This window comes from Nicotiana attenuata, unplaced genomic scaffold, assembly GCF_001879085.1.
Source record: "Nicotiana attenuata strain UT unplaced genomic scaffold, NIATTr2, whole genome shotgun sequence".
Classification (NCBI taxonomy): Eukaryota; Viridiplantae; Streptophyta; class Magnoliopsida; order Solanales; family Solanaceae; genus Nicotiana; species Nicotiana attenuata.
The window spans coordinates 36,876-55,808 of NW_017673042.1; the positions used below are offsets into that span (position 1 = coordinate 36,876).

General features: G+C 37.2%; 2 protein-coding genes across 2 annotated transcripts; both read right to left on the bottom strand.

Annotated features, from left to right (window-relative positions):
• Positions 1-1,081: 1,081 nt before the first annotated feature.
• Positions 1,082-1,831, bottom strand: LOC109215273 (uncharacterized mitochondrial protein AtMg00810-like). Its single transcript, XM_019379305.1, has one exon. The coding sequence runs from the start codon at positions 1,829-1,831 to the stop codon at positions 1,082-1,084; it is 750 nt and encodes a 249-aa protein (XP_019234850.1).
• A 6,502-nt stretch (positions 1,832-8,333) lies between these two features.
• LOC109215274 lies at positions 8,334-9,451 on the bottom strand. The gene is made up of 2 exons (XM_019379306.1): positions 9,350-9,451; positions 8,334-8,912 (listed from the first exon to the last, which is right to left on the bottom strand). Exons 1-2 carry the CDS (start codon positions 9,449-9,451, stop codon positions 8,334-8,336), a joined length of 681 nt encoding a protein of 226 aa, XP_019234851.1.
• Positions 9,452-18,933: the final 9,482 nt, after the last annotated feature.

An 18,933-nucleotide genomic window follows, 5' to 3' on the forward strand; every position in this document is an offset into this window, starting at 1 on the left:
TCGTGTAATCAATCGATGTATGATTTTCACACTGTAATATTTAAAATATAGTTAAAACTTTATCATCGTATATTCGTATTATTTAGTTATTATAATCCGTTGACTATATACTTAATCAAACACGAAAAAGTTATTCACTCCTGCCTTTCCATTTTTATAATGATCGATGATGGGGTACTAAGTGTTTTTTAAAATAATAAAAGAAATCATGAAAGTAATGATAAAATAAAGAGTAAACGTCACACTAAACTCAAAATGTGAATATAATAAATTTAAATTGCTAAAAATCATGAAATATGTGTAAGAATGAATAATATTGAAAAGCCAATTCTTGGATTGGTGTATTGTATTGAAAAAATGATCATTCTCCGCAAAGTGTAGCTGATATACCCTTCCTCTGTTCCAGTTTATGTGAACCTATTTCCTTTTTGGCCCGTTCCAAAAAGAAAAATTCCTTTCTAAATTTGGTAACAATTTAGCTTAAACTTACAATTCTACCCTTAATGAGAAGCTTTTATAACCACATAAAGACTCTGGGCCCTTTTTGACTTGTTTAGGACCACAAATTTCAAAAGTCTTCATTTTTTCTTAAACTCCGTACCTAGTCAAACAGGTTCACATAAATTGGAACGGAGGGAGTACAAAATATCCTATGCACTATACCTATACGTGTCCTCCTACAAATTCTACTCCACTAACAATATTTGTCCTATTACAAAATAAATTATATACAAAGAAATAATTGATTACAAGTAGTGATTCTAGAATATCCTGTGATATATCCGTTGCTCAAAATTGGTGGACAACTATGAGGGCAGAATTGTCATTCTCACAGACCCATATTGATCGGATATTCCTAAGTGTCATTTGTACTTTGAGACTTAAACAGCAAACCTCTTGGATCTACTCTTCTCTTCGTCAATCGGTAAATATGTTTCTCGATCAAATTTGTGATCAATATCTTCTTCTTCATGTGTAATTTCAACATCCCCCTCAAGTTGGAGGGGTTTGAGAAAACACCCAACTTGTGCAGTAAGTTGTGATGTTTCGGCCCGGTGAGTGATTTTGTGAACAAATCGGCTTATTGAGAATCAGATCTTACAAAGGAGAGTGAAATAAGACCAGCGAGGAACTGCTGTCTCACAAAATGACAATCGATTTCAACATGTTTTGTCCTTTCATGAAAGACAGGATTTTTCGCTATGTGAAGTGCGGCTTGGCTATCAGAGTGAAGCGAAACCAGAAGGGTGATTGGTGCTGAAATATCGTCGAAGAGTCGAATCAACCAAGTTATCTTTACTACGACCCTTCGCATCGACCTGTATTCTGCTTCGGCGGAGGTAAGAGAAATTGAAGCCTGTTTCTTGGACTTCCAAGAAATTGGAGAAGATCCCAGTGAGACATAGAAGGCGCTTACTGATCTTCGTGAATCTGGACATGTTCCCCAATTTGACTCGCAAAAAGGTTGAAGCTTGAAAGATGCTGTAGCAGTCATGAAAAGACCAAGTCCTAGGTCTTTGAGTAGGTAGTGAAGAACTCGCAGTGCAGCGTCAAGATGTGGTTGTCTTGGATCCTGCATAAATTGACTAAGATGTTGTATGGTGAAGGAAAGAACCGTTCTTGTTTGGGTGAGGTAGTTGAGTTTGCCAATCAGATAGCGATACAAGGTAGGAATGGAGATGACAGCTCCAGTATTGGCTTGAAGCTTCTGTGCCGGGTCTAAAGGTGAAGAGACTGGTTGTTTGTCTATACAATCAAATTCCTTCAGCAAGTCCAAAGTGAATTTTCTCTGAGAAAGTATCAAACCAGTCGGCTCTCGAAGAACTTCCATTCCTAAGAGTAATGTAAGCTTCCGTGATCCTTAATTTTGAACTCTTGATCAAGGAATATTCTTAAAGCATTCAGTTCCTCCGTATCATTCCCAGTTAATACTATGTCGTCAACATACACTGCTATAATAGAAATTTAAGCGTCTTTCCTTTTAAAAAATAAGGAGTAGTCATTTAGTGAGTGCGAGTAACCTTTAAAACTCAGCGCTCCCGTGAGTTTAGAGTACCATTGTCTTGAAGCTTGCCAAATTCCATAAAGTTATTTTTTTAATTTGCAGACATGTCTCGGTGTTGCTGGATCTATACCAGCTGCAAACTTCATATAGACTTCTTGTAAGAATGAATTATTGATGTCTAGTTGGTATAATCCCCACCTTTTTTTCACAGCAGTGGCTAATAGACATCTAATAGTTGTTATTTTGACCACCGGTGAGAAAGTCTCTTTAAAATCTATTCCCGCACGTTGCACATCACCTCTAATTACCAATCGTGCTTTTAAGCATTCAATACTCACATCTGAATGTTGCTTAACCTTATATATCAATTTGCATGGCATGGCCCTTTTGCCTTGAAGGAGTTCGACAACTTCCCAAGTCTCATTCTGGACAAGAGCTTCGATTTCCTGCTGCATTGCCTCCGGCCATCCTGGGTGATGAGCTGCTTGAGTGAAGGTTAGTGGTTCTTGAACACTTGAAAGAGCATTTAAGAAAGATTGGTTTGAGTTTGAAAGTGCATAAAAAGAGAAGGAAATAGGTGTTACAAGAGAAAGAAAACATGGTGTGCTGACATCTGTTAATTGCACTATGTTTGTAACATAGTCATTCAAGTAAGATGGAGTTTTATGAGTTCTGAGATATTTTCTGACTCCAATAGGTGAATTTCTCTGACCCCTGCAATTGATGTAGGAAATTCTGAGTACTTTGAATCCATGTGATTGTTTGTTTGTGGAGAACTGTCTGATGTATTGATAAGAGAGATAGAAGAGAAATCTGGAACCTCAAAACTCCCTTCTAAAACAGTTGAAGTAGGAAAAATTAACTTGTTAGCCTTTTCACTGTTGATAGAAGTAAAAGGATAGATATCCTCATGAAAAACCACATCCCTTGAAACAAAGGTCTTCTTTGTGGTCAAATTTAAGACTTTATATCCTTTCTTACCATGCGGATATCCCAAGAAAACACAAGGCAAAACTTTAGGATCAAACTTATTTCTGTGAGATGATAGAGTAGCAACAAAGCATAAACATCCAAAAGCGCTTAAGTATGGAATAATTAAGCTTAGCTTTGAATATAATCTCATAAGGTGTTTTAAAATTAAGAACCTTTGAAGGGAACCTGTTAATCAAATGTGTTGCAGTCAACACACAATCTCCCCAAAATTGGGTAGGCAGATGTGATTGGTACAATAAAGCCCTGGAAGTCTCCAATAGGTGGTTATGTTTGCGCTCCACAATTCCATTTTGTTGAGGAGTCCCAACACAAGTTGTTTGATGTAGAATTCCCTGTTTCAAAAAATATTCTGCTTGTGAATTCCCTGTTCCAAGATCAAATGCATTATTTGAACGTATGACTTTGATTTTACTATGAAATTGTCTCTCTACCATAGCTAAAAATGATTGTAAAATTGGAAAAGCATTTGATTTTGTGCTAAGTAGATATGTCCAAGTTCCCCTACTATAGTCATCAACAATAGTAAGAAAATACTTGTATCCATCATAGGTAGCAGTGTTGTATGGACCCCATGTGTCAATATGTATCAATTCAAAAATAGACTTAGAAGTAATAGAGCTGCTTGGAAAACGTAACTTAGATTATCGAGCCATTGGACATACTACACAAGGTACTGAAAAATTACCATGAGAAGAATTAGGAATAGATAAAATATTCTTCATATTACTCAAAGGTATATGGCCTAAACGATAGTGCCATAGCTTGTTTTGTACATCTGAATGACTGGAAAAGGAAAATAAAACTGAAGAATGCTTCTCATTGCATAAATTTTTTCCTAAAACAACTCTACTACTAGCTGAAGATGGTTTATTTGAAATGAGTTCCAAATGCCTTTATTGCAGAATGTAAAGACCACAACTCTCCCTACCAATCACCAGAGGCCTCTTCATTGAAAGGGCCTGCAGAAAATAAAACAGAGAAGTGAATAAAATGAGGTAATTATTCTGACTGCACAGATTGTGATCTGAAAGTAAATTGGATATAAAAGTAGCGACATATAACACATTGTGAAGAGTTATATTAGGAAAGAGTGAAACTGATCCTGAATGTGTTACCTTGACCTTATAAGAATTGGGTAAATTCACATTTGAAGGCTTAGGTAAAGGAACTGTGAGAAAGCACGGGAGAAAATATATTATTGATGTATATACATATGTTACAATGAGCCCTATATATATACACACATAACATGTCCTACTCCTAACATATATTGGATTAGGGTTATTTATTTACTCCTATTTACATGACTATTCTAACACTCCCCCTCAAGCTGGTGCATATAAATCATATGTACCAAGCTTGTTACATATGTAGTTAATACGAGGACCAGTGAGGGACTTGGTGAAAATATCTGCAAGCTGATCATTCGACTTCACAAACTTTGTAGCAATATCTCCCGAGAGTATCTTTTCTCTAACAAAGTGACAGTTAATCTCAATGTGTTTAGTTCTCTCATGGAACACTGGATTTGACGCAATATGAAGAGCAGCTTGATTATCACACACAAGTCCCATCTGACTAATCTCACCAAATTTCAACTCCTTGAGCAACTGTTTGATCCAAATTAGCTCACATGTCGCCATAGCCATTGCTCGATATTCTGCTTCTGCACTAGACCGAGCAACCACATTCTGTTTCTTGCTCTTCCAGGACACCAAATTTCCTCCTACCAAGACACAATATCCAGACGTAGAACGTCTATCAGAAGGTGATCCTGCCCAATCAGCATCTGAGTATCCAACGATCTGCTCATGGCCTCGACCCTCAAACAATAAACCTTTGCCTGGAGCTGATTTTATATACCGAAGAATGCGAACAACTGCATCCCCATGACTATCACACAGAGAATCCATAAACTGACTCACAACACTCACAGAAAAGGAAATGTCAGGTCTTGTCACTGTAAGGTAATTTAATTTACCAACCAACCGTCTATATCTTGCAGGATCGCTAAGAGGCTCCCCCTGTCCTGGCATAAGTTTAGAATTCGGATCCATCGGAGTGTCAACCGGTCTACAACCTGTCATTCCTGTCTCTTCAAGAATATCTAAGGCATACTTTCGTTGTGAGATCACAACACCTGAGCTAGACTGAGCGACCTCAATACCCAGAAAATACTTTAGTTTGCCCAGATCCTTAGTCTGAAAGTGTTGCAAGAGATGTTGCTTCAATTTAGTAATACCATCCTGGTCATTGCCGGTAATAACAATGTCGTCAACATAGACCACCAGATAAATACAGAGACAGTGATCAGCTTCACTCTGAATCATGCCAAATTCTCGAATAACTGTGCTGAACTTACCAAACCAGGCTCGAGGAGACTGCTTTAGACCATAAAGTGACCGACGCAAGCGACATACAAGGCCACGAGACTCCCCCTGAGCAACAAACCCAGGTGGTTGCTCCATATAAACTTCATCCTCAAGGTCACCGTGTAAAAAAGCATTCTTAATGTCTAGCTGATAGAGGGGCCAATGGCGAACAGCAGCCATGGATAGAAAAAGGCGGACTGATGCTATCTTAGCCACAGGAGAGAAGGTATCACTGTAATCGAGCCCAAATATCTGAGTATATCCTTTGGCAACAAGACGAGCCTTAAGACGATCAACCTTACCATCCGGACCAACCTTGACTGCATACACCCAACGACAACCAACAGTAGATTTACCTGAAGGAAGAGGAACGAGCTCCCAAGTACCACTCGTATGTAAAGCAGACATCTCGTCAATCATAGCCTGTCGCCATCCTGGATGAGACAATGCTTCACCTGTAGACTTAGGGATGGAAACAGAGGACAAAGAAGATAGAAAAGCATAATAGGGTGATGACAAACGATGATAACTCAAACCGACATAATGGGGATTAGGATTAAGGGTGGCCCGTATACCAGAGATATGATGAGAAGCGGCTGAGTCCACAACCCATTGTCCAGGAGGACTAGACTGGGAAACACAAGCAAAAGAATTACCAGCAACAGAAGTATTAGTCTGAGCAACAGAAGCTACTTGTGGAGATGTCTGCTTACTTGCTCGATACTGAAGGAACTCATTATACTCCCTTCAGATAAAGAAAATCCCTGGTTACCTGTAGTCTCAGTCTGAGCAACATAAGCATTTTTGGGTGGGCGGCCATGTAAAGAATGGCATACATCACGAGTGTGTCCAAGTTTATGACAATAAGAGCACTTGGGTCTAGATCTTCCAAAACGACCTCCTCCTCGTCTATTCTCCATAGTATGAGATGCCCGATTGTCCACTGATTGGGATACGAGGACAGATGAGTCAAGTGTCTGTGATGAGCTCACTGGGTGACTAGGTGCTGCAGCAAGGCGAAGTAATCGAGAGAATAATTCATCAACTGAGGGGACGGTTGGACTAGCCAAAATCTGGTCACGTACTGAATCAAGGTCATTAGGGAGTCCAGCGAGTGTAAGAACTAGAAACATCTTCTGTCGTTGCTCTTGTTGTTTTTCAATACTAGCAGAAACTGGCATCAACGTCTCAAATTCTTCCATGACTGCCTGAACTTGTCCCAAGTAAGTAGACATATCTAATTCCTGTTTCTTCAAGCTTGTCATTCGCGATATTACATCATAGAAACGAGATATGTCATTAGTGTATAGATTACGAGCCTTTTCCCAAACTAAATAACATGTCTGGAATGGACGGAACAAGGGCATCAACTTGGAATCAATAGATCGCCACAGGATACTACATAACTGAGCATCGACCTTCTCCCACTGTGTTTTGGCCTTTTCATCACCTTCGCTAGCCTTTTTTGTTAAATGATCTTGAACTCCTTGACCTTTACACCACAACTCGACAGATGAAGCCCAATCTAAGTAGTTTGAACCTCCCATTAAAGGTTCTGAGGTAATCATAACACCGGAACTGCCAGAACTCGGGTTTCTAGACCCGAAAGCATCGACTCCCAAAGACATGGTTGGATTATCACTAAATAACAAAAAAGAATCAACTGAAAATTCTCTGAGACAGATGAAGAAAACACTGTGTTTGCCGGAAAAGTACTGTAGCTGCCGGAAAAATCAGTGTAGTCGCCGGAAAAACTCAAAGTGGTCGGAATTAAAAAATAAAAATATGGACAGGCTCGGAATTGCAGGGCGATCCAACTGTCCTGAAGAAGCGAAGCCGAAAAATGGCCGGAAGAGGCCTCACGCGCCGGCGCGTGGGACAGACGCGCCGCCGGCGGCAGAGTTCCGACAGGCGCGTGACGGCGCGTGGAGGGCTATTTTCCGGTGATTTTTTCTGGGGTTTGGTCGGATCTCTCTTGGGAACCTTGTGGTGGTGTTGGATTTTGCACAACACTGTTAATTAGTGACTTTGACGCAATAAGTCACTTAGGTCACCGGAAAATTGCACGGTGACTGAGTTCTTTCTTCCCGGAAGTCGCTGGAATGATGCACAGCGATATGTTTCTCACTAAAGCTCTGATACCATGTGAGAAAGCACGGGAGAAAATATATTATTGATGTATATACATATGTTACAATGAGCCCTATATATATACACACATAACATGTCCTACTCCTAACATATATTGGATTAGGGTTATTTATTTACTCCTATTTACATGACTATTCTAACAGGAACCATATTATAGAGAGCACTTTCATCAAAAGTCATATGTTCAGATGCACCACTGTCCGATATCCATGTCTGATTGTTGTTATGTGCAAAACAGGTAGTGCAATTATGTGAGAAATACATAACAGCAAGGTTCACATATGCATTATTCTCAGAGGTACTAGCTGCTTGCTTTCCCATATGGACTTGTTGAAGTAGCTGTAAGATCTGGTTGATGTTTTCCGGACTCAATGACTTTATTCCTGCAGCCCGCTCTCCATTCTCTTCAAAGCTGAAAACATTATTTCCCTGAACTGATCCCTGACATTTTTCCTTATTTGTGAACTTGAAGTCTGAGGGAAACCTATTAGCCAGTAGTATTCTGCTGCCACATGACCTTTCTTCTTGCAGTAAGAACAAAAAGAGTTGTTCTTCTTTGCATCAAAACCAGCCTTCTTTCCTTTGAAATCTCTCATATTTCTCTTACCACCTTGTCCTTGTTATGCAGCAATGAAGGAGGCTGTATCTCCAGGATAGACAGGTGAGGCATGTATTTCCCTTTGTTTCTCATCTTGGATGACCATGGAGTATGCTTGTGTAAGTAAAGGCAGAGGTGTAGCCAATAAAATGTTGCTTCTTACACCTATGTAGGTGTCATTTAGTCCCATTAGGAACTGCAACAATCGTTGGTCCTAGTGAGTCTTCTGATTCTTTCCATTGGCACCACAAACACAGTCACATGAACATGTAGAAAAGCTGATCAATGTGTCCAATTCATCCCACAAACTCTTAATTTTTGTGAAATAACTTGACGCATTAGAATTTCCTTGAACAACACTTAGTTCCTTCTGCAGTTGGAAAAGTTTAGCACCATTTGTCTGACCAAACCTATCTTCCAAGTCATTCCACAAGTCCTTTGCACTGTGTGAGTAAAGGACACTTTCTGCTATCTCTTTTGACAAAGAGTTAAGCAACCAAGAAAGCACCATGTCATTGCATCTTGCCCAAGCACCTTGAAGACCAGAACTCTTATCTGGAACAGAAAGAGTTCCATCTATAAAGCCTAGCTTGTTCTTGGCTGAAAGATCTATGACAACAACTCTACGCCAAGCCCCATAGCTCTTGCCATCAAAGGCTGAAGAGACAAGGTTCATACCAGGATAATCAGACGGATGAAGAAAGAAAGGATGAGATGAATCAATCACTCCCTTCTTCGATGAATCAGCCCTAACAGCTGAAGCAGTGATTGGAGATTCAACGGTTTCTCCCATCTTGAACAAGAGTAAGAACAAGAAATTATGAAGAAAAAAATTGAAGAAGGTTTCAGAACAAGCAGGTTAATCCACCCGCTCTGATACCATGTAAGAGTGAATAATATTGAAAAACCAATTCTTGAATTGGTGTATTGTATTAAAAAAATAATCATTCTCTGCACAGTGTAGCTGAAATATACAAAATATCCTATGTACTATACCTATACGTGTCCTCCTACAAATTCTACTCCACTAACAATATTTGTCCTATTACAAAATAAATTATATACAAAGAAATAATTGATTACAACTATAATGATTCTAGAATATTATGTGATATATCCGTTTCTAAAAATTGATGGACAATTATGAGGGCAGAATTGTCATTTCTCACAGACCCATATCGATCGGATATTCCGAAGTGTCATTTGTTCTTTGAGACTTAAACAGCAAACCTCTTTTCCTTTTAGCAATCGAAGACCAGGAGCTTTTCTTCTCTTCGTCAATCGGTAAATATGTTTCTCGATCAAATTTGTGATTAGTATCTTCTTCTTCATGTTTAATTTCAACAATATGTAAAGAAATAAAATAATTTTTAATGTATTAGGACGTCATAAGATAACAATCTATATCTATATATTATTAAAAGGAGAGGACAAAGCCCTCTCCTTAAGCCAAGTGGCAACTTAAAAAAAAACCACATGAAATAATTAGTTATTAATTAGTTATTTAGTTAATAATTAGTTATTAGTTATTATTTTTAAATTTAAATATCTATAAAAAATGAAAATAATAAAAAATAAAAAACTACCATATATATATAGTTATTAGTTATTATTTTTAAATTTAAATATCTATAAATTTAAATTAACAAAGTGACAAATTTGAGGACAAGCTCCAACAAATTTGTAGATTCAAAGATTATTTACAAAAAAAAAAAATATATAAAAAAGACAAAACAAAATTAACTACCAAAAATTAACTACTCAAACATGGGTGATATAATAAAGAAAAATACAAAACAAAAAAGTCATTCGCTGCATGTATAAGTCTTTTTAGTTGAATATAGATTTTATTCATTAAAATTTAGATAATATTATTAAGAACAACAAAATTAAATTCAAAATAAAAAAATAATAAATTGTATATCTTCTCTTATATTACAGAAAGAAAGCGAACAGACAAAAATAGTAAACAAAGTAATATATTAATAAAAAATTTTATTAACAAAGTAATAATACTAAACAATGGATAATATAATAAAAGAAAAATATAGAACAAAAAAGTTATTCAATGACTATATAAGTACCTTTAATTTTTAATAGAGATTTTATTATTGGGTATATGGTATTGACGAGTAAGATGACAATTAAAATTTATTAAATCAATATGGTCTAATAGAATCAAACAAGTCCGATCATAATTTAATTTAATTAATATTTTTTTAATATTAATTTCGCATCGTGCGGGTACACTACCGTGATGTCATAAAAATTGAAACCAATGCCATCTAATTTCGGTGCCGCTTGCCACCGACAAACACGGCGCAATAAAAAATAGGAAAGACAATGCCAGCTTTCACTTTTTGTGTTACTTACAAAGTTTATGTACAGCCAGGTTTTCTCATTAATGTGGGCCCTCTTGCTTATGTGTACAGTTTCACTATAATATGTTAATTGTGATGATTATCATTTCCTAATCTAGCGTTAATCTTTCTGTAAATGGGATTTCTTACGTAATCAATCACAGAAATAGTGATTTAGCTTTTTCACCCAATCCAACACTGGCTGCTTTACTGTAATACCTTTGTAACTTTATCCACGTTGTTAAGAAATTTATTATGATTCTTAATTGTAATTAGCTGTTTATGGCTTTATGCTTCTTGGATAATCAGGAAACTGGATCTATGATCTTTCTTTTTAATATTTATATTACCCCATGGTAGGGGTAAATGGGAAAGGAATAAATGTGCTTACGCTTTGGACCTTTGGTTTAAACACTCCATTTCAATTGTAAAAGCTGGAGACTCGCTAATAGCATGTTTGGTCATGCTTTTAAAATTTGCTTATTTTGAGAGTGTTTTTTCTAAAAGTAATTTTCAAAAAAATACTTTTACTTCTAGTCAAAAGCACTAGCACCATTTTCCTTCAAAAAACTTAGCCAAACACTTTAACTTTGAATTAAAAAAAGTATTTTTGACCAAGAAAAAAACTTGGCCAAACATGCTTTAAGTAAGCTGGCCCCATCCCCAAGTTTGCGATGTATTAAAATAACTACGTAGTAAATTTGTTCGCGCGCTTATAAAAACCGAAATATTTCAAATTCACAAATTAGATTTTACTAAGACAATAAAATCACATTGTGGTTTACTATTTCTCTTTGACAATAAAGTCACAAATTTATAAAACTGCAAAGCAATAAAAGTAATTCTCATATCCCTTATCTCCAGATTTGATAAAAGTGAGTTAGATAGATAAAAGTGCATACAATCATATACTTTTCTCTCCTTGTTATCCGACTAATCACAATTAAAAACCAGAAGCTACAAATGGAGGAAAAAAACTTAAAAAAAAGAGTACATATTTTCTGCTTTTACTAAAAAACTGAAAAGTGGAAGAGAAAAGGAGAGCATTTATTGACAGTGTATAAATATTTTTCAAGTTTCTCTTGTAATTTCTTGTTATTCGTCAAAAAGTAGTACAATAATAACATAACTCAAAGAATAAAACAGTATTAGTGAAAACACAGGCATGACAATCCATTTGATGTTTCCTCCATATTAGAACTCAATAACTTAATTCTACAAAAGAAAAAGAAAGATAAACAATTAACAAATTTGTCAGACAATTTATAAAAATAACTTTTGTGATGCAAATATTTTCTAGGTAACTCTAATAATCTCATGTTTCAGTCCAAAAAAGACATGAAGACTTTACATAGCTAATAATAATAAAAATTAAAGGAAACTTACAAATAACCTAGATAAAAAGAAAAGAAAAGAAAATTAAAAAGATTAGCTTGATGATACCCGTAATAGTCATTGCATTTTGATAGAAAGTATCAGGAAAATATAATTATCCTGCATAACTATTTTTACATAGTTATCCTGCTCTATATGTATAACTTCTTTTATGTTACTGCATTGCAAAATACAAACACAAGATCCAGCTCTAGCTATCCAAGTTTCCGAGACCCATTTGTTGGATTATAACTTTATGAAGATGACATACAATCTGATCAATCAAGTGATGAAAACACAATAATCTGCCATAAATTTATACATTCTTGGCCTCTTGGGGGTTATAAATAGGAAAGATATAGCACTTATTATAAACATAAATGTTGAACATATAACGATTATTTATTTATTAGTTTTCTGAATAAACTCTTGAATATACCCTCATAAAAATATACGCACTATTTAACTTTAAGTGCTTCAAAAAACATTAGAGAAGAATAGATTCAATTTAAGGGAATAGAATAAAGATTAGTAACCGAAAGTTGGGAAGGAAAAACGATTAACAGAAGTTTTCATTTATTGAGGTATACACTACTAGAAAATGGCTATTTTGCGACTGCAAAAACGGTCAGAAAGTGGTCAGAAAATGCTAATTTCCGACTACATTCAGACCGAAAAGTCGTAGTCGCAAAATAGCTGGTCTGAAATAGTTTGCGACCGAATCCGTCCGTAATTAGCGAATACAGCAGTCGCTAAGGCAAAATAGAAAAACGACTAATAAATGTGCTAAAGTTTCTGACCGACGCGGTCGCAAACAGGTTAAATTAAATTTTAATTTTATATTAACTTTTCCACTACTTCGATCGCAAACGGTGTATATAATTATAATAATATTTAATTTTATTTGAGTTTTTCCACTATGGTGGTCGCAAATCTAATTTTAAATTATTTATTTATTTATCGTTCCGACTACCGTGGTCGCAAATATAATTTAAAATTATTTATTTATTTGTATTTGCGACTACAGTAGTCCCAGATGTTCTTGAATCTGGAATATTTTGATGCATTTTGCGACTACTATGGTCGGAAATAAGTCGGAAAACTGGGAATTTTTTGCCAAATTCCAGCTCTTTTAAAGCAATACCACCTACCAATTCAAATATACAACAACCAATTAATCTACCATGCTAACCAATCAATCCACCATTGCAACCTCTAAAAATTTCTCTCTAACTTCTCTCTAAGGCAACGGTCTGATAACGGCTAACTCCCAACGGGTTGGCCCACGCGCCACTGAAATGAACCCACCGGACGGCGCCCCTCCGGCGCGTCTGGGTGAACAAAACACCACAAACCAACCTACAAAACAAACCACTGATACAGATGACAAGAAGATTTTATATGTTGAAACAATCGCAACCTCTAAACAATTTCAACCCCCAAATCAACAAGCAAGGAACTCTGTAATAGCAACTCATTCGACGCACAATGGGATGTCGGCTGTCTTATTCAAGGCGTCAGACTACTATGAAATTATGGCTGAAGAATGTAAACACACAATTGTTGGTAGATTCTTTAAACCTAGGCCACAAATTGACCGAATTAGGTCAAAATTCAAAGAGATAATCTCCATCAAAGGTAATGTGAAAATTGGGGTTTATGACAACTTTAATGTTTTTCTGGATTTTACAAATGAAGATGATTTTAATGTGGTCTGGTTCAAACAAGTAATTGAAATAGAAGGACAACAAATGTGGCTTCAGAGGTGGTCGCCGGACTTTAAACCAGAGGACGACCTCCCAGTAGCACCGGTATGGGTGTTATTACCCGGTCTCCCCTTTCATATGCACACATGGAAATATGTTAAGCAAGTTGTCAGCGTCGTTGGAACGCTATTGGAAATGGACCTAGCTACGCGTGGTAAAACTAGACCTAGCATGGCAAAGGTTCGAATTGAGATTGATTTACTTAAACAACAACCTGATGTTGTTTATGTCTGGCAGGTATTCGAGAATGCTCCCCAAAAAGGTTTCATACAAAAACTTGAATATGAAGGGGTTCCTAAATATTGTAAACATTGTCGAAAACTTGGTCACAATATGATGAATTGCAGAGTTTTAGAGAGGAAAAGAGAGCTGGAAAAGAAAGATCAAGCAGATGAAGTGAACAAAGAAAGAAGAGAAGAAACTGAAACAGGGGAAAAACAGAATTCAGAAATTAAGACAAAAGAGGGTGCAACAGGGGAGGCTGGTAGTTCCACTGAACCACAGCAGTCCCAGATGAAACAGGGGAAAAACAGAATTCAGAAGGAACAGGTGCCTAATAAGCCTGATACTAACACCAAGGCTAATCAAAACACTGCCCAGGTGCCAGTTGATACTGTCAAGAATCAAGACACAGATGATGAGTTTCCAAAGCAACAGAGCATCAAGAGTAGAACTACAAAGAGGAACAAGGTTAGAAGACAAAAGAAAATTCCGAAAAAGAGGTCCAAAGTTGCTTTCAAACATGTCAAAACTTTCAGTAGCCCAAAGAACAAGACTGTTTTGGTGCCTAATGAAGAGATCCTCCAAGTTAGCAGCAGCAAAATTAAATCCACTGAGGGGCTGAATAGTGATGAAACCGGAAAGGAAAGGAACACCGATGACATCATGAAGGAAGGCCCTTTTGATAATGAGAAAAGTGGATTGAATACAAGCAATGCGATGGTTAAGACAACCAAGGAATTGATGGCAAGAATATGTCAATGAGTCAGTCAGCATCCCTTCTGAAATCAAAACTTTGCCTGGAATATGTCTTGAACTAGACCTGAATCCTGTGCAACAACAAAGAAACAACGACTCAGTCTCAATGAGAAAAGAGAAACAACATCATTTTGAGATCACAACACCAAACACTGTGACTATTCAGATAGCAGAAGACCAACTGAAAAATGATCAGGATCAGGACAATGGAGAAGAATTCTCTCCAGTAAACAGACGCAAAAAGCAGAACAAAAAGAAGGAACAGAAGAAAAAACAAAAGAACAATACACCTCCGCACGGAGGCAGATCAAACTAGTTTACCTCTTTATTCCATGATTAGTGTCATTTTTTGGAACATTAGAGGTGTTAACACAAAAAAGGCAATGCCTTGACTGAAAAAACTTATCAATATCAACAAAGTTGATTTCATAGCTCTCATGGAACCTTTTGTTAGTATGAACAAAATCGACATATACATGAAATTCCTTCGGCTCAAGCACTGTATATCTAACACTAATGGGCAAATTTGGCTCATGTGGTCTGAAAACTTTCAGTCAAGTGTGATTACTGTGGATGATCAACAGATTACTATCAAAATTCAGAATAGGGTGGACACCAAGAGTATGTTCCTAACTGTTGTTTATGCAAAATGTACTGCTAATGAAAGACAAGACCTTTGGTGTAGCTTGGAAAACACACACATGATGATTGATGGCCCATGGTGCATTGGAGGTGACTTCAATGTTATTATGGACCCGGCAGAGAAATAGGGTGGTCGACCTCACAGAATGTATAAAAGTTTGGATTTCATCTCGTGTATGGACAATTGTGAAGTTAAGGATTTGGGTTATGTTGGGCCTAAATTCACTTGGTGCAATAATTGGGAAGCTAGAAGAAGAATCTGGAAGAGGCTTGATAGAGTCTTTGTTAATGACTTGTGGTGCCAGATTATGCAGAACAATGTTGTCAAGCATCTTCCTAGAACTGGTTCTGATCATAGACCTCTACTTCTAAAATGTTACAACACAAACAACAGTAGTATTAAGTTCTTCAAATTCTTGGATTTCTGGACAGAGCAACCTTCCTTCATGAACTTGGTAGAAGATGTGTGGAACTCCAATATTAGTGGAAAGGCCTTGTGGATACTTTAACAGAAGCTTAAAAAGCTTAGCAAAAGGTTTACACAATGGTCGAAGGAGGAGATTGGAAATGTATATGAGCATGTTCATCACTGGGAAGCCAAAATGAATGCCCTTGAGGAACTTGATCTTCAAAATAATACTGACCTATCTAGGGAAGAGCTTAATCGAGGGCAAGCCGAATACATCAAATGGATGACCGCGCAAGACTCTATTCTTAAACAGAAAGCAAATATCAAGTGGTTTGAAGAAGGTGATTCAAATACCAAGTATTTCCATAGCCTAATCGGAGAAAGAAGAAGGAGGCTGCAAATTCACAAGATCAAAGATCATAAAGAGAGATGGGTGGAAGGTGAAGATAATATTGCAAAGGCTGCCATTAGACACTTCCACAAGAGATTCAACATCAAGCATCAATTCATCGATAATGATATACTACAATGCATCCCCAGGACCATTACTGAAGAAGACAACATTGCCCTGACTTCCATACCTAACACAGAGGAAATCAAGGATGTTGTTTTCGAAATGGGAGCTAATAGTGCAGCTGGTCCAGATGGCTTTAACGGCACCTTCTTTCAGAAATGTTGGGATATAATCAAAGATGATATCACTAACTTTGTGCAAGAAATTTTCAATGGAAAGAGACTAACCAAGTTCTTTTCTCACACTTGCCTGGTTCTACTTCCCAAAGTAGAATCTCCCAACAACTTCTCAGAACTTAGACCCATCAGTCTAAGCAATTTCACAGCCAAGATCATATCCAAAATTCTTTCGAGAAGGCTAAATCCTATGCTGCATAGAATCATTTCTGAGAACCAAAGTGGGTTTGTCAAAGAAAGATCCATTACAGAAAACATTTTGCTAGCTTAGGAGATCACTCATAACATCAAGAATCAAAATTGCGGGGGAAATGTTATTATCAAATTGGACATGGAGAAAGCATATGATAGAATGTCATGGAGCTTTATCATGTCAGTTTTGCGGAAATTTGGCTTCTCTGAGGAATGGATTGACATCATTTGGGGTCTGGTTAGTGAAGTCTGGTACTCTATTATTATTAATGGCAATAGAAAAGGCTTCTTTACCTCTTCTCAGGGCTTGAAACAAGAAGATCCTCTGTCTCCCTCTTTGTTCATTATTAGTGCTGAAGTGCTAACCAGGTCCTTGAATAATCTCATCGGTTGTGATAACTTTACTCCTTTCCGCATGAATAACAGAGGACCAAAAATCAATCACCTTGCATATGCCGATGACATAGTCATATTCTGCGGGGGTAACAAGAAATCCATCAAGCTTATCAAGAAACAAATTAGGAGGTATGAAAAGGCTTCAGGGAAAAAAGTCAATAATGACAAGAGTTATTTCATCACCTCTCCAAACACCCGGCTTCCAGGATCAATAGAATTAGGCAAGCTTCAGGGTTCGTGGATAAAAAGTTTCCTTTCAATTATCTGGGTTGTCCAATCTATCATGGAAGGAAAAATACTGTCCTATTTGATGAAATGTTAGCAAAGATTGTTAAAAGGATCAATGGATGGCAAAGCAAAATTCTTTCACCTGGGGGGAAAATCACTCTTATAAGCATATATTACAATCCCTCCCCACTTACACACTGTCTGCCATGAGTCCTCCCAAAGGCACTATTAATCTCATGGAAAAACATTTTGCAAACTTCTTTTGGCGGTCAACAGATGGATCAAACAAGTACCATTGGAGTTCCTGGCATAATATGTGTCTTCCCAAAGATGAAGGTGGCATTGGAATCAGGAAGATGCAAGATGTTATTGATACTTTTTGTATTAAAAGATGGTGGAGGTTTAGAACACAGAACTCTCTATGGGCCACCTTTCTCAGGGCCAAATACTGCGCAAGATCTCATCCGGCAAGTAAATCCATGATTTCGGCGGACTCTCATGGTTGGAAAAACATGCTAAAGACCAGGCAGAAGGTGGAATCTCACATCAAATGGAGCATTCAAAATGGCTCATCAAGCTTCTGGTGGGATAATTGGACGGGAGAAGGTCCACTGGCTCACTAGGCCCAAGGTATAAGGAAATCGGCCAAAACTCAGGTAAAGGAATTCGTAACAAACGGGCAATGGGACATCAACAGGTTAAACCAGGTTCTTCCTTCTCACATCTCTGATTTTATTTGTAAAATTGATAGTGGTAATGATGCAGAAGATGATTTCCCTAGTTGGATCTTGTCGGAGGATGGAATTTTCTCTAATAAGTCAGCGTGGCAATTAATTAGACAAAAAAACCAAAAAACAATTTTTTAAACAATGTTTGGCATCAGGCAATCCCTTTAAAATGTCCTTTTTAACTTGGAGAATTATGAAAAGAAAACTTCCTTTTGACGACATGATTAGCAAGTTTGGTACTAATATTGCTTCGAGATGTTCTTGCTGTAGTGTCCCACAGGTATAATCTATGCAACATGTCTTCGTGAAAAGTGAAGCTGCAAAGTACATTTGGAAGAATATTGACAACCCCTTGGGAATTATTCATCCAAATGCTCTTATTGCGGCAATCTTCAAGAATTGGTGGGAAGCAAAAACAAAGAATAAAATTCATGGCTTGGTTCTACAAGCTGCTCCAACTCTTATTTGCTGGGAAATCTGGAAACAAAGAAACTCATGTAGATATGGCACACAAAGGAAGTTTCATCACAATGTCATGAACCATCAGGTGATATGGAATCTCAAATCCATGGTAACCAAGTTCATGCCGAATGGAGACACCCCACATCACTGGCCTTCCCTTTGCTACAAGATTGAAAGATTGAAACCTGTCCAAACATGGAAGCAAGTTCAGTGGCATCCTCCGCCCCATGGTAAGGTCAAAATTAACACAGATGGAAGTTACATCAAGGAAAATGGGAAAGCTGGTATAGGGGGAATCATCAGAGACGAGGAAGGAAATTGTATCATGGCATTCGCAATGTCAATTGACTGTGACAGTCATAATATGGCTGAAGCACGAGCTGCTGAGTTTGGAGGAAAATGGTGTAACCAGTTAGGTTTCACTAATTTTGTTCTCGAACTTGACTCAAATATCATTGTAACAATGGTCAATCAAGAGGGTAGCAAGAACATGAAGCTAAAGATGGTGGTGGAGAGAATTACAAGCCTGCTCCAATATGCAAATGCAACAGTTCAACACTGTTATAGAGAAGGCAACCAGGTTGCTGGT

Bases quoted from the DNA above. Each gene is read 5' to 3' on its own strand.
- LOC109215273 (XM_019379305.1), bottom strand. From the start codon at position 1,831: ATGGAAGTTCTTCGAGAGCCGACTGGTTTGATACTTTCTCAGAGAAAA.
- LOC109215274 (XM_019379306.1), bottom strand. From the start codon at position 9,451: ATGAAGAAGAAGATACTAATCACAAATTTGATCGAGAAACATATTTAC. The intron at 8,913-9,349 runs GTTTGCTGTTTA...CTCTTGTTCAAG, and splicing joins GATTGCTAAAAGGAAAAGAG to ATGGGAGAAACCGTTGAATC.